The sequence below is a fragment of the Doryrhamphus excisus genome, chromosome 10, assembly GCF_030265055.1.
Source record: "Doryrhamphus excisus isolate RoL2022-K1 chromosome 10, RoL_Dexc_1.0, whole genome shotgun sequence".
Classification (NCBI taxonomy): domain Eukaryota; kingdom Metazoa; phylum Chordata; class Actinopteri; order Syngnathiformes; family Syngnathidae; genus Doryrhamphus; species Doryrhamphus excisus.
Window position 1 is genome coordinate 12,454,189 of NC_080475.1, and position 25,723 is coordinate 12,479,911.

The 25,723-nt window shown below is 41.7% G+C and overlaps 2 protein-coding genes across 5 annotated transcripts; one reads left to right on the forward strand and one right to left on the reverse strand.

Annotated features, from left to right (window-relative positions):
- Positions 1–248: 248 nt before the first annotated feature.
- csde1 (cold shock domain containing E1, RNA-binding) lies at positions 249–21,350 on the forward strand. Of its 4 annotated transcripts, none has more exons than XM_058084171.1 (22): positions 249–412; positions 5,021–5,777; positions 7,646–7,920; positions 8,806–8,991; positions 10,261–10,459; positions 10,549–10,715; positions 11,142–11,228; positions 11,311–11,408; positions 11,498–11,579; positions 12,365–12,493; positions 13,107–13,232; positions 13,327–13,542; positions 13,620–13,760; positions 13,855–14,022; positions 16,433–16,540; positions 17,344–17,522; positions 17,604–17,716; positions 17,992–18,111; positions 18,193–18,371; positions 18,446–18,609; positions 18,675–18,807; positions 19,941–21,350. In XM_058084171.1, the coding sequence occupies exons 3-22, from the start codon at positions 7,795–7,797 to the stop codon at positions 19,986–19,988; spliced, it is 2,769 nt and encodes a 922-aa protein (XP_057940154.1). In that variant the 5' UTR covers positions 249–412; positions 5,021–5,777; positions 7,646–7,794; the 3' UTR covers positions 19,989–21,350. The 4 variants fall into 4 exon arrangements, with proteins under 4 accessions (XP_057940154.1, XP_057940156.1, XP_057940157.1 ...); XM_058084173.1 differs by having other exon boundaries at positions 10,549–10,658; XM_058084174.1 differs by lacking the exon at positions 8,806–8,991.
- On the reverse strand, positions 17,348–25,560 carry rassf11 (Ras association domain family member 11). The gene is made up of 3 exons (XM_058084176.1): positions 25,500–25,560; positions 25,241–25,353; positions 17,348–24,173 (listed from the first exon to the last, which is right to left on the reverse strand). Exons 2-3 carry the CDS (start codon positions 25,341–25,343, stop codon positions 22,984–22,986), a joined length of 1,293 nt encoding a protein of 430 aa, XP_057940159.1. The 5' UTR covers positions 25,344–25,353; positions 25,500–25,560; the 3' UTR covers positions 17,348–22,983.
- Between the last annotated feature and the right edge of the window lie 163 nt (positions 25,561–25,723).

Here is a 25,723-nt window from a genome sequence, read left to right on the forward strand (position 1 = left end):
AATTTAAAAATATATTCTAATTAATAATAATTATGTCGTTATCGTTGTCTTTAGATATTTATATTATGCTATCCATCCATATGTTTTTCTTGCTTCTGTGTATAGCCCTGGTTAACCTAATGTTAGCATAGCTCCATTGCTATGTTAGTGTTGCTAACGTTTGTGTCCTCCTCCTGCTTCACTTCTTATGTTACGTTGTTGTATCTTGTGATGGCATTTGCGAGACGACTATCGCATCGTGAAAGAACAACAACACGAAGCGTGAATAGAGGGAGGTGGATCTCTTTCCGTTTTATAGCATCTTTGGATCTCGCGCCCGTTGGCAAATCTCGCGATATGAGCCATCCGTGTCACTACGTAATGTGCCGTGCTGCTTCTAGCGGCGCTGGTGACAGTGCTGAAAGCTGTTGGGGTAAGTTTATTGTCAATATCGACGCTTAATTGTTGCCATTCCCACATAAGTATATGTATTTTGAGAAGGTTAGTCTTGTAACTGCAAGTTTAAAAAACAACCGACTTTGTGGGGCCTTTGTTGGGAAGTCAGCATAAATCACCCAGATTAGCATTGCTAAACTAGCTCGTAGCCGCTAGCATCACTGACGGCCTAGCTAGATCTTTGGTTAAAAAAAAACACACACAATCTGTTATCGATATATGTCTACATCAAAATACTTATTATTTGAGTTTGACAACCTGTCATTGGTGAGGTTAAGCTTGATTTTGAAAAACAACTCAATAAAGCCCAGCCTCGGAGAGTTGATGGCGGCTTCTTTGTTGTCCTCCTTGTGCGGCTTTAACAGTTAACGTTAACATGCAGCTATTTTTTAATCTTTTGTTTGTGTTGTTAAGAATCATCAACAAAATTATATTGCTACTATACAAGTAGCGAACGCACATGTTGTAGTTTAACGGGTGCCCGTAGTGGTAGGAATTATGCGCATTGACATGTAAACAACAACAATATGCTTTTAAAATCAATGTTTTCTGAACTAAACAGTCAACTTTTTAATGTGATACCCCCCCTTCGTCTGTGTGGATGTAATCGATCGTTAAGGCCCTGCACATAAGGAGTAAAAGCTAAATGCTAATCTGCCTGGTTTGTCCACACAAGGTCATTTTAACATATAGCACTTTCACATAAACAGCTGATCTTTGTGACAACCCCCCGCCCCTGCCTAAAATAATATTACATGATTTAAAGGCTGTATATATTGCTTTTAATGTTAACGTGTCATGCTAGGCTATCGTAGAGCATGGTGTCGCAATGATTTGGAAGGAGAGAGGGGGGGTGGGGGCGGTCAGGCGTTGTTGTAGCATATCCGAGCATGGCAGACAGACTGCTGCTTCTGGGAAGTCACATGGCAACTCCTGTCAGGGGATCTTGTTGTTCTGGAACCTTCTGAAGAGTAGACAAGGCGGCGTTGCGGCGTTGAAGCCGTTTGCCTCTAGGATGTTGAATGTCAACTAGGCAGTGCAAAAAAAAAGTAGGTTTTTGTGGACATATGATGGACTCTAGTCCCTGTGCTGCAGTCAACCTTTGGCCCATTTAATAGAACATCTGACAGGTCGGTTGTCTTGTGAGTTGGGACGATGAAATAAACTTTGTTTGTACAGGAGGTTCTCGGTTTACGAATGAGTTCCGTTCCCACTATGTTATAAGTCAGAACTTATACCGTAATTAACACCTACAAAAGTGAGTACACTCACTTTTATGCAAATATTGTATTATATTTTCTACAGTAATTTCTGTACACTATACTGCTTCTACAACTGTAATGTCAAAGTAACTCTACAAAGGTTTGTACACTCCTAAGTAAAAATTTCCAAAAGTGGAAATATTTACCGTCACACTTCCTTGGGCATGGATTGACTACTAGGATTGTCTTGCTATGTTTAACTTCCACAATTCCAATCCATTGTCCGATATTGATCCGATATCAGTACAAATTATACATACTTAGGTTACTTGTTGGGTAACATGGAATATTAGTAAAGGCATGATCAAGTCATATTACTCTGAGAACAATAGGTAGCAACAGTAGGAAGGATATTGTCAATATTCTTTATCGATAATACGGATAATGTAGAGAATCTAAGGGTGCTTGAGGAAGCTTTTAAAGGGGAATGATTTAAAACGCTGCAGAAAAAAATTATTTTGATTTTCTCAGCGCATTGATACATACTTATGATGGTTCTGTCAACAACAGCAGCAACAACACTTACAATGTCCGCTCTCTTTGGGGTGGCTGTGTCTTCCAGCACAAGACGTGTGCTCCAATCTTCCTGTAAAAAGTATCTTTGAGTCTTTGTAGTAAAATCGAGAGTTAAGTATCCACTCTTCCTTCTGTGAATGGCGCTGAAGAACGCGGTTAGCAAGGTGTCATGTTAGTTAGTTTCAATGCACCGAATTGAGAAGTTTCGGTAGTGTTTTAAATCATCAAAATACAGCAAGATACTGCCATCATTACATGTTATCATCAGGGTACGTCTTAATGTATGATCATAGAATGTATATCAAACGATGCAATTTTGTTAGTTTTTTGTCTTAGCCTCACAGCTAGGAGACCCGAGTTAAATCCCACACTCGGCCATCTCTGTGGGAGTTTGCATGTTCTCTCCGTGCATGCGTGGGTTTTCTCCGTGGCTACTCCGGTTTCCTCCCACATTCCAAATTGTCCATAGGTATGAATGTGAGTGTGAATGGTTGTTTGTCTATATGTGCCCTGTGATTGGCTGGCCACCAGTCCAGGGTGTACCCTGCCTCTTCCCGAAGACAGCTGGGATAGGCTCCAGCACCCCCTCGTGAGGATAAGCGGTAGAGAATGAATGAATGAACGAATGAACAAAATAGGTGTATCCCAATGACAGCATTGTAAGCTAGCTGAAATTAACTTTTTTTCTCATGTTATAAAGCACAGAAAAGGGAAAGATGTCTTCATGTTTCACATCAGGACTGTGAATTCCCCCAAAAAGTGCAGTTCTCCTTTTGTTTTTCTGTGGAAGCTTCCCACAAATGGACAAATGTTTCAAACCGCAGTTTTGCACTCAACTGCAGCATCTTTTTTCAGAATGTAACGAAAAATACTGCCACACAGCTGACCGACATCACTCCTGCTGTTGTGATCACGAGGGTTCTGCATGCTGAATAGAAGTGCTGGGGCGGTGTATGGAATGGACTGCTTGTACCGGACTACCTTTATTAGGGGTTTTAGATGCAGGCCAATATAATCATCAATCAATCCCATATCTCAAATCAACCTAAACTAACAAAAAACAATGAGGAATTTGTGCGAAAAAGCGGGGAAGGGGAACGCCATTATTTGGTTTTGGTTTGGATTTAAAGTCAGACACTGACTAAAAATCAGCAAGTTCTTTCGAGCCACTCAAACACATATAATTTTTTCCCATCATTTAAAGACACAGCATAAGGAACAGTAGTGACAGTGTTAAAATGTGACAAAGTCCAAACCTTATCTCAAAACCCCACACGCCAAACGAATAGTTGTATTGTCCTTTTTTATATATACAGTATAGTGTTTTATAAGTAAATGACAAAAAGATTACATAAATTGGCATTAATTTCATGTGTGTGTATATATAAAATTAATAATAAATCGGGATGTAACATTAAATTATATCTGGATCTATGCATTGTTTTTGTTTCTTATACACTACACTGCAGTGTTCTAGGAAATTTAGTATGTTGCATTAAATCACATATGAGGACTGCCGCCATAAATATCAACAACTGATATGGAGGCACGCACGATGATTTGTTGATCCAGGCGTCTCTGCATGTCCTATCTAGTCAGCTGGCTGCCATTGTGGGCTGTCTCCAAAGGCATCTGAGTGGAAAACTATTTTTATACCCGTAAGGTAGTTTCCCCAAAACATGAAATGGCGCCCTCTTTAAACTTCTGTGTAGCGGCATTTCAGTGATAAGAACATCCGATTAATTTTTTTCTTGATCTTCCTGTTTATTTCCACATATATGCATTATTAAGCCATTTTTGTGATGTCACTGAACGCATCTCACATTCTTATAATGAATGTAAAAACAGGTTTTGTGTGACTGTGTGAGGGCGCTCCACTGTGTGTGTGTGTGTGTGTGTATTCACTGTGCAATATCTGACCAACCTCCATGTGCAATATTAAGGGCTCTAAATGCAATATACTAAGTTCTATGTGAAGTATTTCCCTAATGCCTCATATTAACTCTCTAACAAGATCTCAGTGTATAGACTGGTTATATACAGTAAACCTCGGATATATCGGATTCAATTGTTCCCACTGGTTTTGTCCGATATAAGCGAAATCCGTTATATGCGTATACCGGAAAATGTCCGTTTTACGCATATATCAGATTTATATCCGGTATATGCGTAAATCGGATTTTATCCGTTATAAAAAGGCACTTCCTTGACTATGTTTCCAATGTACCTGGACGCGCAGGCAACGCTGCAAATGACGTCGTATAGCGGCCTGTCACGATTCGGCGAATCGGAGCGCCACAATGCGGCCATCCGATATATGCGAGGGAAATTTAATGGAAATGCATTGGAACGGGACTGGAGATTTTGTCCGAAATGGGCGAAATCCGTTATAAAAAATCTGATTATAGGCAATGAATTTTTATTGGAAATGCATTACAGAAAAATCGGTTCTTTTTTATCTGTCCGTTGTGAGCGAATTTCCGATATATCCGAGTTCGATATATCCGAGGTTTACTGTACTTGAGTTGTTTATATTGTTTATTTTTCTATATTGTGTATTTTGTACTGCTTAACTGACTCTGTACTCTTGCTGCTGTGCAATACAAATTTCCCCAATGAGGGACGAATAAAGGCATATCTTAATCTTAATCTTATATGACGTCTAACAAAAGGTGATGACTGTAGAGCGCATGCTTTAATTAAAATGGTAAATCAACATTTATTACCACTGACCTCTTCCGTGTATTTAAAGGTTGGGGAACACTCAGTACTAATCTTTCCTCCTTTTTTGTGCTTTCTCCCGACAGTATGAAGTAAAACGGAACCGAATTTTTTACCATTCGCAACTGCTTCAACGTTCAGATCACAAGACAGAAGCCTGCAAACCTAAAAACGAAACAAGCAACGTTGCAACTCCCAAGAGACCCGTCAGATACAGGATCACTTCAAGGGTGAAAAGAGAAAAATAAAAACGCACGACAAAGCAAAGTGAAACCAAAAAAAAAAAAAACCCTTCTATTGACCAAAGACAAACAGGCCAGTCAACACAAGCAGAAGAAAAGCAAATTTTACACCCAAGCATACTTCGAGAAGACGACAAATGATCTGAAACCAGAAGTTTGTGCCTACTCAACAGCTTTGACAAAGCACACGTCCCAACGCTGCTCCTAGCCCTCCTCATCCTCACCACACCGCCAACTCAGGATTGGGGTGTGGAGTGAGCTGCTGTCTGCTAGTTTTTTTTTGTTTGTTTTTTTTTCATCATAGCTCCCTACACTTTACCCCCTTCTTCTCCCATTGTTTTCATCGCATATATTTTTTTTAAGCAGTGTTTTTGTAATCTGCATTTTTTTGCTGTACATTTCCTCCTCCTCTTTGCTTGATGCAAGCATCTAGAACTCGTGCCACAAGCCTGTAACGTGTGTGTGTTTGTGTGTGTGTGTGTGTGTGTGTGTGTGTGTGTGTGTGTGTGTGTGTGCACACGAGTGAATGTGTGTGAAGAGATCTTCAGGAACTGCACAGTCTTCAAGAACCTGAGAAAACCCCCTTTTCAAGACGACAAAGGTGAGCCCGAATTGTATTTTCAGCACGACATCCAAAATGTGTGTACACTACATCAAAATTTCAAGACCAGTTGAACGGCAAGAATTTACCTGTTTGATTTTAGAGAGGTTCTAAGAGCTTCAAGATGCAAAAATGAATGGCACTGAGCCAACAAAATATTCTGACAAAGCAATTTATTGCAAACAACCATTAAGGTGAAATAGGCGAAAAACAACAGCAAATATATTTCTTTATAAAGCAAAAATGTAGATTCAATGTCATTTTATTTTAGATATTCACACTGTCATGATCTCTTGAGTTCATTCATGAGTCGGAGTATCCGTCAAGATATGGGATGATCCTCGGCCCAAAATAAAGGTTATTACTGGTGCCAAGTGCAGTCAAACAAATAACCATCGGACGGCATCTGCAAAAGAAGGCCTTTAAGAATAAAAAAAAAAAGTCTTCAAAGGCCTCGTCCTCTTCAATGCCACAAAAAAAAAAAATTGACTTAATTTTTTACCTTTACTAATGGAGATTTTTACTTAGTAACAATACTTGGTGACAGTAAATGTACCAGAATTGGAATTTGTACGAGTCCAAAACATGGGGCATTGAGAGGCGTAAGAGAGTTTGGAACCCTGACGTTCCTGATGGCTTCCAAAGTCTCCCACTTGACTTTTTTTTGTTCCATAACCCTCAGGATCTTTTAAAGGAAAACTGCACTTTTTAAGGGAAATTTGCCCATGGACCACAATCCTTTCTCTTTGCTGTGCTTTCTAAAGATATAATAACGGATAAAGGACACAGATAAGAATGTATGTAATAGGAAAGGCATATTCCAACTATAAAACCAACAATGCTCCATTTACATATGACACATACATATTTAACCAAGCTACAGTGACATTATTAATATTGTTACACCGATCGCACTGCGTTGCTGGTGTATTGACAAATTTCCACAAAAAATTGTGGGGTATATTAATAAGAAAAGTGCAGTTTAAAATGACAGTCTTACTGTGTGTAACCTCTGTAACACTGCAATCGGCGTTGCTTATGCAGCTAAGCAATCTGCCCGTGTTTAAAGATAGAAAGCCCTTTTGGCCTTTGCCATCAAGAGATAATGACCCACATTTTTGCCAGGATTTTGGCTTTTAAAGGCTGTAGTCTTGACCTTTTTATCAACTTTTTTCACTTGAATGGTTGTTTGCAATAAATTGCTTCCTCAGAATACTTTTTATTTGTCTCACTGCCATTTCTTATTTCTGGCTTTTGAAGCTATACTTGGAATCTCCTTAGGGTACAACAGTGAAAATATAAGTTTTTGCCAAAATTTTAAGCAGGAGTGTATGTCCCAACATTCTATATTTACTTAAAAACGAATTGTCTTAATTGTACAGATGCCTAAATCTAGTTAAGTTTTGTTTAAAGTGAGTACACGCCTCAAATTTCAGCAAGTGTTGTATTACACCTTGTACTATAGAACCGGGATCTTCAATTAAAATGGAGTCAGGTCCGTTTATGATTCCCCCCCCACAGCAAAGGTTCAAACATACTGCTGTTTGGCAGTGTTCATAATTTTTAATGTTGTCAGTTTTTCCAAAGTGAAAAAGGAAAATGGATTTGTACGTTGTTTACGTTTGAATTAAATTGGGTCCATGTCCCATACTCCGCCCCCCAAGGTTGCTATTGTAGTTTCTATGTACCAAGAAACACAACCTTGTTTGGTCTCCTTGGTATTTACTGTATAATTGTTTATCCATGCTGTAGACTTCCCTGTCAGGGGGTCGAAGAGCCCACATCCCACCTTTTCTTGTTTGTGAAACTGTAGCCGGCTTACCTATCTGCCTCACCCATTTTGTCTGTTCCTCTCTTCACCCCTGCAGACATCCAGCGGTGTATCATTGGGTGGTTGCATTAGAACTAACCATTGACAGTCAAGCCAAAAAAAAAAAAAACATACAAAAAAACAATTCAAGAAGAGAAATTAGACTAATCAAAATCAAGCAAGTGTGGTTGGACTTTATGGGAAAATATGGGCAGTCCCTGGAAAGGCTTTGTTGAGTTTACCATGCCTGCGTCGCCACCCACCGCGTTTGTTAGCGCTGACCTGAGCAGCACATCCCCTGTCGGACTCAGCCTGTCGCCGTATGGCCGATCTGTAAGTTCCACCCTCCCATCTCCTTTTTCTAAGTGCCCATCCACACTACCCCCCCACCTCAAGCACCCATCAGCCTGCCTTTTGCCCTGCATCTCTTTTGCTATGAATGGCCTTCCATCCCCTCTGGGCTCCAGAGACTAGCCTCTGCTCAGTTGCATCAGCGTTGTTTTGCGAGAACATCTTCCCGATGACATATCACCGGTCCCAAATCACGGCAAACTAAAATACAAGAAACTCTATACCGGGCTGTTGTGCCGCCGATGATTTGATTCGCGCGAGTGCTTGCACGGGCAACCAAAATAACGTCTTTTTTCCGTTTATTGGACACCCAAGTTTTGCAATACAGGCCCAACAAAAAGAGGCTGCTCTTGGACACCCATTCCTCTCCCATAACCCATTACTCATCAACCAGCTCTCCACTGTAGATACACTGCAGTTTGACCTATCATTTGCTTATCCCTTCCTTTTAGTGTTACTTTTGGATCACTTTGTTTGCACAACTTGACCTTAACTGTGCAAAGAAGAATCGTGTTTTTCTGTGGAAACGCACAATCTGTGTCGCTGTTCTGTATAAACACCACCAATACAAAATAAGGGTACGGAGTTGCCACAACATGGAAGGTAGCATCAGAGCCGTATCAGCAGGGGGGACGCTGTTGTGGCATAAAACGTAACTATAGCAGGTGACGCAAGGTGGGACTTTTGTTAGGTGTCTTTGTGTTTTATTCCATTCTGGATGATTTTCATAGCCCCTTATTGTCATTATGAGTTTAAATAATCGCTGTCATAGAAAGGTGGATTAATATTCTGGTGAAAGCTTGGATATCACGACCACACAGTGTGTTCTAAGCTAGTTTTAAAATGCTACATGCTCCTCTCCAACAGCATAGCCAGCAAGTCCAATCCACAATGTCAAACATGGAAAGGGGCTCCTCTGAACCACCGGTGGCTCGCAACACGGGTCCATCAACCTCCACCGCTCCTATGTCTATTCCCCGCTCTTCCTCAGTCTCTTGCCGTCCCCATCCAGGAAGTAAAAAACACAAGCGGACTCCCTTGTACCAGAGATCAGTAAGAGGGCTTGCCGATGTCCTGATATTACAGCCCTATAACCCTAGACAATAGACTTTTATGTAACCTCTTAACAGCATGGACTGTGTGGGGTGTTTTTTAAAACATTTTCAACCGAGTTGAGGTAGAGGTATTTGACTAAAACTCCGAATTGCATGTACTCATAAAAACGGAGATTGACGGGTCACCTAGTTTTTTTTTTGAATGCATGCCACTTAAGCCATTTCCACCTCCATAGTGAAATGACCTGGAATTCACTTAGCAATGGAATGTACCACTGTTGTCCAGGGAGCTCTCAGAAGGTTGTAGGTCTCTAGAAGGTTGTTGCATGTTGTTGGAAATGCATTTTTATTCTCAAGGTTGACAGAAAAGCATTGGCAAATGGTCTAAGATGTTGAAATTTTTTTTTCAATAATTCTCAAATTGTGGTAGTTGTACCACTCGTGCTATGTTGGGCTTCATCTGGTGATAATTGGCAACATATTAAAAGACAGTAAACCTCGGATATATCGGATTCAATTGTTCCCACTGGTTTTGGCCGATATAAGCGAAATCCGTTATATGCGTATACCGGAAAATGTCCGTTTTATGCATATATCGGATTTATATCCGGTATATGCGTAAATCGGATTTTATCCGTTATAAAAAGGCACTTCCTTGACTATGTTTCCAATGTACCTGGACGCGCAGGCAACGCTGCAAACGCTGCAAATGACGTCGTATAGCGGCCTGTCACGATTCGGCGAATCGGAGCGCCACGATGCAGCCATCAGATATATGCGAGGGAAATGTAATGGAAATGCATTGGAACGGGACTGGAGATTTTGTCCGAAATAGGCGGAATCCGTTATAAAAAATCTGATATATGCAATGAATTTTTATTGGAAATGCATTACAGAAAAATTGGTTCTTTTTTATCTGTCCGTTGTGTGCGAATTTCCGATATATCCGAGTCCGATATATCCGAGGTTTACTGTAATAGCAAAATGATACGAAAGTAAAAACGGTAGCAAAGGCAAATATTCCTGAAGTGGTGTGAAGTTTGACAATTGTCCAAGTCACTCTAACCATGCTAGATTTATGGGAAAAAAACATGCCCCATGTGTGTTAAGTTTGAACTTTAAACTCACAGATTGCGTTATGTTTGCATGATCAAATGACCTTGTGGGCGGATCCTCAGCTTTCCCACCCGTTTTAAATGTTGCTTTATTCTCTTATTACATTATAATGACTTTCTCCCCCCCCCCCCCCCAATCTCGTCTTCTCCAGATGAGTTTTGACCCAGGCATGCTCCACAACAACGGTCACAACGCCTACGCTAACGGCTCAGGGCCCGGCATCAGAGAAACTGGCGTGATCGAGAAGCTGCTGACCTCCTACGGTTTCATCGAGTGCTCCGAACGCCAGGCTCGTCTTTTTTTCCACTGCTCTCAATACAATGGCAATCTGCAGGACCTCAAAATTGGAGGTGCGGCACCAACCAGGGGGGGACACTTATGGAGCTCTATTTAATTCTGACTTTGTGTTTGTTTGTTTTTTTCCCCCCTCTCCTCGTAGATGATGTTGAGTTTGAGGTGTCCTCTGACAGGCGCACTGGCAAGCCCATAGCAGTGAAGCTGCTTAAAATTAAGCCAGAGGTGCTGCCAGAGGAGCGCATTTCAGGCCAGGTGGGGCCAGACCTGCACGCCTATCCCTTTACTGTGCTGCATGGTTATATTCATCCAGTTAAGGAACACCGTTTTATATTTGGTCCTATCCTTGTCTCTGTCTACTTGAAGTGCTTATTTCATTATCATTACAGAGTTGTATAATTTCCAGAATCTTTAAAGGCATAGTATGAGATCCAAACCCCAATCCAATCCTGTATTCCCTTTCTTTTTTTGTTGTTGTATTTTTTTCTGTGCGTTGTTTTTCAAATCCAAGTGGATAATGCTTCGCAGATGGGGCCTACTTGTTAGATACAGGATAACAGTGTATTTAAGCATTTCGCAAATCCTCATGTACCCCCCCGTCACCCCACTTCCACCTGTTTGCAGTCTTGATGTGTGCTGCTTGTGTCCGTCTTTATTGTGGTTTCGATGCTTTTCTTTCTATGCTTGTATGTGACATTAAATTGGGAAAGCTGTTTAAGTAGTGTCTGTTTTCCGCAGGTTGTCTCTTCAATTCCTGGTCATTTGGATGGGAAGTCTGCACCTGGTCAGGTGCCCACCGGAAGTGTTTGCTATGAAAGAAATGGGGTAACGTGTCATAGATTGTATTTCATTTTGGTTATTAGAAAAGTATCAAACTTACCACTTCAATGAACTGTGTTTTCCACAGGAAGTGTTCTACCTGACCTACGCTGCGGATGATGTGGAGGGCAATATCCACCTGGACACGGGCGACAAAGTCGGCTTTTATATGGAGACTAACAAGCAGTGTGTATTAGCTCTTCTGACCTGTGCAATCAGCGTTTTCCCGCAGTGGTCCAAACAAGACCCGTTTACACTCGTCTCCTGTTTTTCAGCACTGGTGCGGTCAGTGCTCGTAACATTCAGCTCGTGACAAAAAAGCAAATGAGGTGCCAGGGTGTGGTGTGCGCTACCAAGGTAAGGGTCACTGATAACATTGCACAAAACAAACATCGTAAGGCGTACAGTATCTGGGGCAGCGCTGACTCAAGAAAAGCAAAACATTATTGTGTGTTTAATAATTTTGATAATAGTGACAAAATCTAGCTTTGATACTGGAAGTTGGATAGTTAGCAAGTACGCTTTTAGTAAGCTCAACAATCTTGGGCCCACACCATTCTCCCAACAGTGTGTGCATCTCCCAAGAAGTGTTATTGTGCATGTTCATTTTTTAAATATACACAAACGCTGGCACCACCGGTGCAGCAATGTCTGCTGTAGTGCTAACATTATAGTCACATTTTAACAGTAACATCATGCTAGGTTTGGGGAAAAAAGAGATCAAACTTACAGTTCCAACTTCTTTAGCTGACTGACTGATAGGCGGCAGAGCTTTGGGTTTTATTTTAAGGTGTGTCGCATAGCCTTTTTTCCCCCCACTTAACTCCTCTCATTGAACTGGTGAGCCGATACACGGGACAGGCAGATCCTAGCTCGGTGCAGATCAGAGGTGATATCATGTCCATGAGGATTGAGTTTTTTCCCCTTGTGACGTCATAAAAAGCTGCAACTTCAAAGCTCACTCAAAAGTGGAACAAACAAGGGAGGGAGATGATAGGCATTTGTCAACTTAGGTGCTCCTAAACGGGCACATCTCTTACTGTTAGAGCATCATTTTTATGTTAGTATATTTCAGTTTAATTTTAAGTGATCACTTTAATATTTATTGTCGATTCATGTTGACCCATTTGTGTTTTTTTTAGGAGGCATTTGGATTCATTGAAAGGGCTGATGTGGTGAAGGAGATCTTTTTCCACTACAGTGAGTTTAAGGGCGATCTCGAAGCCCTGCAGGCGGGAGATGATGTTGAGTTCACCATCAAAGATAGAAATGTAGGTATCCTCATGCGTAGTACAGTAAACCTCGGATATATCGGATTCAATTGTTCCCACTGGTTTTGTCCGATATAAGCGAAATCCGTTATATGCGTATACCGGGAAATGTCCGTTTTACGCATATATCGGATTTATATCCGGTATATGCGTAAATTGGATTTTATCCGTTATAAAAAGGCACTTCCTTGACTATGTTTCCAATGTACCTGGACTCATTCAATAAATCCCAGGGTGTTTTCTGGCAGCATTTGCCAGAATAACCCAGTTTCGTCAGCATTAAAAATGTCCTCTGCTTTAAAACATCTCAGAATGTCAGCTAGCTTCGGAGCGCCACGATGCGGCCATCCGATATATGCGAGGGAAATTTAATGGAAATGCATTGGAACGGGACTGGAGATTTTGTCCGAAATAGGCGAAATCCGTTATAAAAAATCCGATATATGCAATGAATTTTTATTGGAAATGCATTACAGAAAAATCGGTTCTTTTTTTATCTGTCCGTTGTGAGCGAATTTCCGATATATCCGAGTCAGATATATCCGAGGTTTACTGTACTTCAATCATGATTTCTCAGCAACGTGTGGTGACTTGGAACATAATGTGATTGTAGGGTAAAGAGGTTGCTACAGAAGTGAGACTTCTCCCGCAAGGAACTGTCATTTTTGAGGATATTAGCATTGAACACTTTGAAGGCGCCGTCGTCAAGGTGATCCCCAAGGTTCCCTCCAAAAACCAGGCAAGTTTAAAGTTTATTCAAGAGTTTTAGCTACATGTTGGACTTTTTCAGCAGAACACGACTTTTTATTGGTTGTTCTTCTTACTTTGCACAGAATGACCCCCTGCCAGGTCGCATTAGCGCTCGAATCGGTTTTAGTGACAAAGAACTACCCTTTGGCGAAAAGGACACAAAGTCCAAGGTGACCCTTTTAGAGGGAGACCACGTACAGTTCAACATCTCCACCGACCGGAGAGACAAACTGGAGAGGGCCACCAACATCGACATCCTCCCAGACTCTTTTGGCATCACGAAAGAGACTCGTGAAATGGTGGGCAGCGGCGAAGAACATGGAGGTTCACACGGAGGTTGCAATCAATCAGCATTAACATTGCGTCTTCATTGCAGGGTGTGATTGCTGCTATCCGTGACGGCTTCGGCTTCATTAAATGTGTGGATCGGGATGCTCGGATGTTTTTCCATTTCAGTGAGGTCCTGGAGGAGAGCCAGCTGCACATCTCTGATGAAGTGGAGTTCACTGTCGTGCCTGTATGTAAATCCCCCTCTCCAACTCCAAAATCGTAGAACTCCATTTGTCGTGAATGAACAAATAAATTAAATGTCACAACCGTGTCCTCAACAGGATATGCTCTCAGCTCAGAGAAACCATGCAGTACGCATCAAGAAGCTACCCAAGGGTACAGTGTCTTTTCATACCCAGTCTGAACAACGCTTTGTGGGTGTGGTGCAGAGGGAAATCGGGGCACCTGGCAACAAAAACGCCAGTCCCAGCAAGAATAAAGAGAAGGTGGTAAGTACATTATTCCGCATTTAAACACATACTGTATTTCGCTGCTTTGAAGAGTGGTACTCAAAATGCATATATTACGCGCTAACGATGGATCTGTGCGATCGATCGGTAGCGCTGCGCCCGAGATGGATGTAACTGCCTTGCGCTGGAGACCGATGCTTTAGGGTTATGGTTCGGGAAATGTTTTGCTTTTATTTATTAGATTATCAATTTTAGGGTGGCACGATGGTCGAGTGATTAGCGCGCAGACCTCACAGCTAGGAGACATGGGTTCGATTCCACCCTTGGCCATCTCTATGTGGAGTTTGCATGTTCTCCCCGTGCATGCGTGGGTTTTCTCCGGGTACTCCGGTTTCCTCCCACATTCCAAAAAACATGCTAGGTTAATTGGCGAGTCCAAATTGTCCATAGGTATGAATGTGAGTGTGAATGGTTGTTTGTCTATATGTGCCCTGTGATTGGCTGGCTACAAGTCCAGGGTGTACCCCGCCTCTCGCCCGAAGACAGCTGGGATAGGCTCCAGCACCCCCGCGACCCTCGTGAGGAAAAAGCGGTAGAAAATGAATGAATGAATTATCAATTTTATTTTAGAAAGGGCAATACAAGGTCACATCATACACAATGTTTAAAGTGAAAACATGAAATTATAATGACAATCGTTGATCTGCTAATTGCATACAATGACATGTCTAAAACGGTAACAAAGTGAACTGCTTGACAATTAATCAAAGATTTTAAATTTGCATGCATGGACTTCTTGCCATCTGTTGGCATATAAACAAACTACATATCCATCCCGGGCGCAGTAATATACAGTAAACCTCGGATATATCGGACTCGGATATATCGGAAATTCGCTCACAACGGACAGATAAAAAAAGAACCAATTTTTCTGTAATGCATTTCCAATAAAAATTCATTGCATATATCGGATTTTTTATAACGGATTTCGCCTATTTCGGACAAAATCTCCAGTCCCGTTCCAATGCATTTCCATTCAATTTCCCTCGCATATATCGGATGGCCGCATCGTGGCGCTCCGATTTGCTGAATCGTGACAGGCCGCTATACGACGTCATTTTCAGCGTTTGCAACGTTGCCTGCGCGTCCAGGTACATTGGAAACATAGTCAAGGAAGTGCCTTTTTATAACGGATAAAATCCGATTTACGCATATACCGGATATAAATCCGATATATGCGTAAAGCGGACATTTTCCGGTATATGCATATAACGGATTTCGCTTATATCGGACAAAACCAGTGGGAACAATTGAATCCGATATAGCCGAGGTTTACTGTACCATCGATCGTGAGAGCAGAAATCGATCGATTTGTGCACTAACGATGGATCCATCTCGGGCGCAGCGCTATCGATCGATCGTGCAGATCCATCGTTAGTGCGTAACACACACTGTTTTATAGTTCTAATTTAGTCTTGTACCTTTATTCTTTCTTTTCCATTGGTCTCTCACTTCCTATTGGTTAGAAAAAAGACAAGGTAGGATTTGGGCCTGCTGCATGCAGCAATAATCCCTAGATCTAGATAAAGAATTTCTAATCTCACTCTTGTCTTTTCAAGGTTAAAGTTGTAGACAAGGTTAGTCTTTATTTGCAAGAACAGCCATTGCTTCCTGTTGTACTTTTTTTTTTATTCAGAGCATGCATTGGGTCATTTAATTAACACGTAGGGATGTGGAAGGCGCACATGGTTTAAGCGATTAAGTGAGAAGTAGGGCTGCATAATTAGCCCACGGAAAGTTTGTATTTCTTGTGTCTCTAGTTTTAAATTTAGTCACTCTGGATTAATTAGGGGTGTCACAAGATGTCGTCGGATTTTAAGATGTGTAGCAAAACCTGATTCTTCACAAAGCTGTGGTGGCCGTATACGTGGGGCTAGCTCATTTAGCTAATTGGAGGTGGTGTCATGTCCATGAGGGAGGAGGTTTTTACTTCATGGAAAATTTGTAAAGGGATTGTGTAAAATGTTTTTTTCTCGGGAACATCGTTAATAAGTCACTTTTTGTACAATAGGGTCTCTTTGAAACAACAAACACTGATTAATTATGCAGCCCTGCTGTGGAGTTCTGAGCTTCAGCGCTGCACAACTTTCCCAACTCATCAGGCTCATCCAAAATATTCATTATTTCATTTGAATTATGTCAAAAATATGACAAGTTGACCCTTTCGTACTGAGCGTTGGTGAGGCTTCTGGTGTGTTTAGATTTTAACCACCATTACAAACATAATAGCCACTCTTTTACACCATGTAACCAGAGTGTTTGATGTGACGCATTGCTAACTTCACAACTTGTCGTTTTCTTATTTTAGACAAAATATTCAGTGGCGTTTTTACACCGTATATCAATATGCTGAAATGGATTGAATTTTAAGAGTTTGCCTCCGCTGTAGGACGCTGAGGAAGGAGTGATCACGTATGAAGACTGCGGTGTGAAGCTGACTGTGCCGTACCATGTAAAGGATCTGGAGGGGGGATGTCACCCACAGGTTGGAGACAAGGTATCAGATCATACAAACTTGCATGTTAAGTTATCTTTGCAATGATGATGCAATAGGGCAGCACAGCGGACGAGTGGTTAGCTCGCAGGCCCGAGTTTGATTCCACCCTCGGGCATCTCTGTGTGGAGTTTGCATGTTGCATGTGTGGGTTTTCTCTGGGTACTCCGGTTCTGGGTACTGGGTTCTCCGGTTTCCTCCCACATTCCAAAAACATGCTAGGTTAATTGGCGACTCCAAATTGTCCATAGGTATGAATGTGAGTGTGAATGGTTGTTTGTCTATATGTGCCCTGTGATTGGCTGGCTGGCCACCAGTCCAGGGTGTACCCCGCCTCTCGCCCAAAGACAGCTGGGATAGGCTCCAGCACCCCCCGTGACCCCCGTGAGGAAAAAGCGGTAGAAAATGAATGAATGGATGAATGAATGATGATGCAATAGGGATGCATAGCGGACGAGTGGTTAGCTCGCAGGCCACACAGCTGCGAGACCCGAGTTCGATTCCACCCTCGGGCATCTCTGTGTGGAGTTTGTATGTTCTCCCCGTGCATGCGTGGGTTTTCTCCGCATTCCAAAAACATGCTAGGTTAATTGCAGACTCCAAATTGTCCATAGGTATGAAAGTGAGTGTGAATGGTTGTTTGTCTATATGTGCACTGTGATTGGCTGGCCACCAGTCTGTGACCCTCATGAGAATAAGTGGTAGAAAATGAATGAATGAATGATGATGCAAGAAATGCAATAATACCGGTGAAGTACTCAACTTGCACTAATTTTGTCTATGACATGCTAACTTGTGACCACTAGGTGGAGTTCTCTATCAACGAAGTGAAAAGAAGCGGCCAGCAAAGTGCAGTCTCCATCAGGGTCATGAACCGCAACGCCTCCAATAGCAAGCGATTGCAGGGTTTCATCGCCACTCTGAAGGATAACTTTGGCTTCATTGAGACGGCCAATCATGACCAGGAGATCTTCTTTCACTATAGGTAACTTTTGAAGTTCTTATATGGCTGTTTATTAATATTTGTAAACTAAGGATGTTGTTGTGCTGTTTTTATTCTCTTCAGTGAAATGAGTGGAGACTTGGATAGCCTTGAACTGGGCGACACAGTGGAGTATTCACTTTCAAAGGGAAAAGGAAATAAAGTCAGTGCTGAAAAAGTTGACAAAGTGGCTGCAGGTATATTTTTTTTGCATATAATTTTATGCGTCTCAGATGTCCTGCAATAATGCATTGGAAAGCTTGTCTCTTAAGCTGTGTTGAACATAATATATATGCCATATACAGTATCATATACAACAACGTAACATTGACTCTGTTGGGAGGACACAAGCGTTAGCAACACTAGCATAGCTTAATCAGATTTAGTGCTCAGAAACAGACGTATTAGTGTTACAACATTCTTAAAAAGTCATGTTAAGGCATGTAACTAAAAACAATCCCACTATTTTCAGTGAACGGCATAGGTGAAGATGTTAGTACAACAGTGATGACTGGTAAAGTCATCCGTCCAATACGCAGTGTGGATCCCTCTCAGACAGAGTACCAAGGACTTATTGAAGTCCTAGAAGAAGGTGGGGTGTCATCTTTTGATGCACACTTCTCTTAACCAGAAGGAATCATTTCATTATTAATTAGTCTTTTGTTTGTGTCAGGTGGAGGTAAAGGCCAGACCTATCCCTTTGGAATCATGGGTATGGCAAATAAGGCCGACTGTCTGCAGAAAGGAGAACAGGTGAAGTTCCAGGTTTGCACAATATCCCAGACTGGACAGAAGATGGCCTGCAATGTGGTTCCACAACGTCGAGCCTTGGTGGAGTGTGTCAAAGACCAGGTGGCTGTCACTCTTTACTCATACAGGGAAATGTTACGGCCAAAAAGAGTCTGACATTGTTGTGTTCTTTTTAGTTTGGGTTCATTACATATGAAGTGGGTGAAAGCAAGAAGCTTTTCTTCCATGTCAAAGAAGTGCAAGACGGCCTGGAGCTCCAGACCGGAGACGAGGTGGAGTTCTCGGTAGTCTTCAATCAACGCACGGGAAAATGTAGTGCCTGCAATGTCCGCAGAGTCAGGTAATGATGGAATGATCCTGTTGATTTATTTATGAAGGCAAGAAGCTAAACACGATGTGTTGCAGTGAGGGGCCAAAACCTGTGGTGACTCCGCGTCCAGACCGTTTGGTCAACAGATTGAAGAGCATCACTCTGGACGACGCCAGCGCCCCACGTCTTGTCATCGTCAGACAGCCCCGTGGTCCAGACAATTCAAAGGTACCTTGAGCTCACATTCATTCATTTTCTACCGCTCATCCTCACAAGGGTCGCGGGGGGTGCTGGGCGAGAGGCGGGGTACACCCTGGACTGGTGGCCAGCCAATCACAGGGCACATATAGACAAACAACCATTCACACTCACATTCATACCTATGGACATTTCCAAAAACCTAGCATGTTTTTGGAATGTGGGAGGAAACCGGAGTACCCGGAGAAAAACGGGGAGAAAATGCAAACTCCACACAGAGATGGCAGGGGGTGGAATTTAACTCGGGTCTCCTAGCTGTGAGGCCTGCGTGCTAGCCACTTATCCGCCGTGCAGCCTTTATGATAATATTCATTTATTCATTTTCTACGCTTATCCTCACAAGGGTCGCGGGGGTGCTGGAGCCTATCCCAGCCATTCCCACTCACATTCATACCTATGGACAATTTGTAGTCCCAATTAACCTAGCATGTTTTTGGAATGTTGGAGGAAACTGGAGTGTCCGGAGAAAAACAGGGAAAACATGCAAACTCCACACAGAGATGGCAGAGGGTGGAATTGAACTTGGGTCTCCTAGCTGTGAGGCCTGTGTGCTAACCACTCGTCCAGCCTTCATGATAATATTCATTCATTCATTTATTATCATTCATTATCCTCACGTGGGTTGTGGGGGGTGCTGGAGCCTATCCCAGCTGTCTTCAAGCGAGAGGCAGGGGTACACCCTGGACTGGTGGCCAGCCAATCACAAAACACATTTAGACAAACAACCATTCACACTCACATTCATACTTATGGACAATTTGGAGAATTAACGGGGAAAACATGCAAACTCCACATAGAGATGGCAGAGGGTGGAATTGAACTCAGGTCTCCTAGCTGTGAGGCCTGTGTGCTAACCACTTTTCCGCCGTGCAGCCCCTTGAGCTCCCAAGTCATTTTTATTTTTCCACGTTCCCTCAGATAGTAGCCCTACTCAAATAGATGTCACTCTTCAATTAGGTCAGATAAGTTTATTTATAGAACACAAGCTAATTCAAAGTGTTGACAGCAAAGAAGGGGAAAATCACTTCATAAAACATCAAATTATTTGAAAATCATGACATGAAATATGCTTATTAACATAAACATGTGTTTCTCTTGTGCAGGGCTTCAATGTGGAGCGCAAGACTCGACAGCCTGGTGTCATTGACTGAGCAATACCTATTGGGTGCTGGTAGGGGGGTGGGAATGGGGGGTAGGGGGGTGATTGATTAAGTGAAACCCCAAATATCACATGACTCTTACAACCACACATGCAGCAAATTTACCCTGTTGAAATCTTTGTCACTATCCATAAATGTGGGCTAACCCTACCCACCCCCACCCCTGTTGTGTATGATGTTCCTGATGCGTGCACTTGAGATCTTTTAGCGTGTGCATGTGTGTTGTCACCCAGCTTTGTTTTGAAGTGGGGCTCATCCCGAAAATGAGAGAATTGTGGCTGTCTTTATCCCGACTTGTTTTTTTTTCTTTTTCCTTTCTTTGCTTAGTTTGGAATTCTGCACCTGTAAACGTGTTTCCGACTGAAAGTTGACAGTGTTTGGCCTGCATGTTTTTCGTAAGTGTCTTTTTTTTTTTTCCCATGATGTTATCTCCTTTTTTTTGCTTCTTTCTGCCCACACAGACACTTGAAAACGGTTTAACGGTGAGGTTTCTGCTACTGTATGCTTTCCTACAAAATGCATAAAGCAAAGTTCCCTCCATAAGGAGGATCATATTTCTCATATGTACCAGCTTCAACCGATATCTTCTTGTTCTGCTCATTTTTTTGGAGCAGCTTTGAAAATGCTTTACTTAACAGCAATTTGAAAGCATGGTGTGTGTGTGTGTGTTTGTGTGTGTGTGTCAGGAATTTACTTGTAACTACCTGGAGCCTTTTTAAGATACTTTTTTTGGTATTCACAAGCTCCACGAAAGCAATTTCTCCCAGGTGCAGAATTCCTTGTGGCATCTTATACCTGTCATTCTTTTTGTACTTTTTTTTTTTTTCATTGAAACTCATTAAATAACAAGGTGCCTAAAAAAAAAAAAAACTTCAACAAGCAAAACAAAGGTGGAGGGAAGGAAGCATTAAAAAAAAAAAAGACATGAAAAAAATATATAGTTAGGTTCCCAGCCAGTCGCCAACATAAAGAACAATCTTAGGATGGCTTTCTTATCTAATAGAGAAGACAATGATATGCATCCCAAACCTGTGGGTTGAACTATACTGTATGTATTGTGTGCTTTTTTTTTTTTCCTTAGTAAAAGTCAGACTTCATATATAAGAGAACAAATTTAACTTAATGGGGCGGGACGGGGGAGAAAAAAGTAAGGTATTAGAGACTAAGTTAAAAATAAGACAACATAAGGAAAAATACCGGTGTTTTTGTTTTGTGTCTGCACATTACAATTTACTGGTGGAAAATAACTTTCAGAGATCACTGGGCTTCAGTTGAACCACATACGCAGGTTCTGGTGTACTTTTGTTAATGGTCTTGAATGAATAAACAAATTAAAAGTTTTATGGAAATCAATTAGACTTTGTTTTGAGTTCAATAATGAAGAAGAGTCCATTGATTTTAACCTTTTTTGAGTCACGGCACGTTTTTTTTTTTACATTGGAAAAATCTTGTGGCACACCACTAACCAAAAAATGTTACAAAATGTCACCACGACCTCACACGTGCATCAATAAGTCTATCGGAGGAACAAGGTAGCTGTTGCCAAACGGACCAATATTACAATATTGCTATGCCAGTCTTTTCGCCACAGACACTCGACAGTAGCCACGTTTTTACATGACCATTTTTTGTCCTTCCGAATGACCTTTCGGGAAACAATGGTATCCATAGAAAGGAGTATTCCAATCTCTTGCCTACATGCGCCATGAAAATCAACCAGAATAGTCAATAGGGCATGCCCAGTAAAACGTAAACATCAACATCAAAACAAATTTAACATTGTATTAATTTCTATATAACAGGAGGTTGGACACAGCGCCAAATTGCTCATTGCTCTGTGCATCATACAAGCCAATAAGTCACTTTATCAGATCACTTAATTAATATTAGTGTTCCAATTCATCTCTAAACCCTAAAATGATCTGTTGGTTTTATATAGGGGGATTTAAAGGGATAGAGTTAGGACACCATGGAAAGATTCCAGTCAGATTATGGACACTTCATACTTAAAAAGCAGAATCAAAACTTGCAAACTGCTGTCAGTAAACACATTTAAAAGTATTCAAATGTACACGTTAGTTAGTACACGACAGTAATGAATATCGATTGTAAATCCAGAAGCGAAATCGCAATGCTTGATGAAACATTGTTCGCAATGCAAGACATAAACATTTAAAAATAATGTAGTGGCACATGTATGTATGTATTATCACTCATTTATAAACTAGTAGCGATCCAAATAGGTGCGGATAACGGATTTATTTCTGGTTAACACTAGCCATATTTACATTATAAGGAGTTTTTCCTGTTTCCGAATTACTTTTCCAAAAACAATGGTATACATGCAAAGGAATATTCCAATCGCTTGTCTACATGTGCCGTGAAATCAACCAGAATAGTCAATGGGGCATGCCCAGTAAAACGTAAACATCAACATCATACCAACCGTGATACCGACTTCCCCGAGTTTTTCTTTCACTTGTTGGAATAACTCTATTGCCAGTTTTTCGTCTGTCCAGTCTTGAATTTTAGTTTGAATCAAAAACAAACTTTGCTTAGTCCAAATGCAAATAAACCAAATGCAATTGGAATATTTGGGTCCATGTATACTATTGACATAATATTTGCAAATGATGATTATTCATTCATTCATTTTCTACCGCTTCTCCTCACGAGGGTCGCGGGGGTTGCTGGAGCCTATCCCAGCTGTCTTTGGGCGAGAGGCGGGTTACACCCTGGACTAGTGGCCAGCCAGCCAATCACAGGGCACATATAGACAAACAACCATTCACACTCACATTCATACCTATGGACAATTTGGAGTCGCCAATTAACCTAGCATGTTTTTGGAATGTGGGAGGAAACCGGAGTCAAATGATGATTACTAAATGTTAATTTTTTAAAAAGTGATATTGGATAATTCCTCACGGCACACCTGACTGTTTCTCACGGTACACTAGTGTGCCGTGGTTGAAAATCACTGTATTTAGACTTTGGTGCTAGCCAAATAAATAGTGAGTTCCGAGCGGTGGATCTCAGTCTTCTTCATGTTAGGTTTTGGGCTGTGGGTCTCAGACCAACGTGACCACCATTCTCTGAGCTCTGCGGGTCCAGTGGGTCTCCGCTCCTTTATCTGACTGGCAGGAGAAGAAGAATGAGGGTTGAGATTTCCTGTGGGCGTCCACTTCCTGTTGATATTTACATTTAGTTGAGTCTCAAATGGCAGGCAATGGCGGGTCTCAGTTTCTGGACTGTTTAAGGAGTGTTTGATTCCTGAGTCAACATTGAGAGTTCCACACAAGTCAAGTCTGGTCTTGCAGTCTGCAACTCTTGCCTTCATTTCAAGAAACTGATGTTGTAAATCTCTCTCGAATCCTTCTTCGGTTTTCAGTTCGTTCTCCCAGAACCTCACCTGCTCCTCTTCGTCCTTAGCCAGCTTCTGCTCATCTTCTCTGATTTGAGCTTGTTGCTCCAGTTTTAAGATCTCACAGTCCAAAGCAGCTACCTGGACCTGGAGGTCTTGGATGTAACCAAGCTGCAGTATGATGGTCTCTCTTAGGTTGTTCACTTCATCGTCATTTGAGATGGAGAAGGTGTTCTTGCTTTCTCTAGCTTTCTGTGATGTCCCCATGCAGCATGTTGTTTGGTGATCCAAGTCGGTTTTTAAGTTCCTGTGACCTCTCATTTGCTGTTTCTCGGCCGAGAGTGTGACGCTTAAAAACGTTTTCTTCTTTTTATCCGTCTTCTTTCCGCCGTCCTTATCGCTGACGGTGCTATAAACCTGTGTTTTCCCCAAAGACTCCAACCATTCCCAAGCCTCCTCCATTAATGTCAAAGACTTCCTCTTGGGTCGTTTTAGGTCCTCATGTTCCTGCTCGGTGTCCCGCTTCAAACAGGACAGCGGTAAACTCTGCCGATGCAGACTTAGCGACCCGCTACGTCGCCACGACTTCGCAACGGCGTCCTTCCTCCTCAGCGGCGGGAAAGGCTGGTGTCGACCCACTTTGGTACGGCTCATTTCATCCCCGAATGAAGGTCCGCTGTGGAGCAATGTGAACTGGACCTCCTTGTTGTGTTCCCCGTACTTCTTAAGCGTCTCCAAGGGGCGCTCGTCCGGCTTCATGCACCTCTCAAAGTCTTTGAAGGACTCTCGTAGCATGTAGCGTCCTGGTTGGCCTAAGGAGTAATAGAAGTTATACTTTGTATTATCACATACTACAGTATTAATCGGCCCTGTACCCTAGAAACCAAATAAAACTGTAGTATGTGATAAAGTACAGTACAGTACAATATCACATACTACAGTATTAATTGGCCCTGTACCCTAGAAACCAATTAATACTGTAGTATGTGATAAAGTACAGTACAGTACATTATCACATACTACAGTGAGTATTAATACTGTATTAGTATTAATTAATAAAACTGTAGTATGAGATACAGTACAGTACAATTAGTATTAATACTGTATTAGTATTAATACTGTAGTATGTGATAAAGTACAGTACAGTACATTATCACATACTACAGTATTAATTGGCCCTGTACCCTAGAAACCAATTAATACTGTAGTATGTGATAAAGTACAGTACAGTACATTATCACATACTACAGTATAAAGTACAGTACAGTACATTATCACATACTACAGTATGTAGTACGCGGGGCTTTAACACAGTATCATTTCGGCCTTTTTTCCCGTATCATTCATGGGCGGTTTCTAGGGTACAGGGCCAATTAATACTGTAGTATGTGATAATTATAGGTTATCACATGGTTTGTCTGGTATCAGGCCAGGTATAATACCCCCAAGTGTCAGTGATACTGGCACGCGGGGGCATGATACTGGGCCTTATACTGATCTTATTATCACATACTATTTAATCATGAGCTTATTATCACGTACTATTTAATCAAAAGACCATTTTGTTTCCAGAATTGTTTCCATTATATCTAAACAGTGTAAACACAATAATTGCAAAAATATTTCAACAATATTTTATTATGTCTTATCTTATCAATGTCTGCGCTGTTCTCTGATTGGTTGTTTCATGGGCACGATACCAGAGGCTGATACTGGACATGGTTATTTTATTAGTATCACTGCCCTGGGCTTTGACACAGTATCATTTCGGCCTTTTTCCCGTATCATTCATGGGCGGTTTCTAGGGTACAGGGCCAAGTAATACTGTAGTATGTGATAATTTGTAGTATATAACACCCAAGCGTAGGAGCTTACTCACCCAAGGCTTGAGCCAACACCGTGACCACGTCTTGGCATGTTGTCCGGTCTGTAACTCCACAAACCAGACGCGGGAGGCCGTCCACAAACACTTTGACTTCCATCGCAGCCAATCTTGATGACAAAAGCGTTAAATTGTGGATTGTTGGTTGACTTTCTATTACGTGAAGATGGTGGCCTCAAAGGGCTTAACAATAGATGGACGTTGGATGTTCCGCCTGCGTAAAATAAAAAATATCTTATTCTTAAATGGGAATTACCGTTTTTTTCCGGTTCCTTCTTTTGGTAGCAACGATCAGGTCTCATCTGCTTGGCCAAGTGTTCTGCTCGGGAGGAAAACAGTCTAATTAGGAGCAATTAGAACTCCCAAAGGGCTTTGAACAAACAGATCCGATCCCACCCATAGTTTGATAAAAACGTTGGGTGTGTTGTTTTGCGGCCTCATGCCCATTTTAAATTCCATTCTGTGTACATCAGGGGGTCT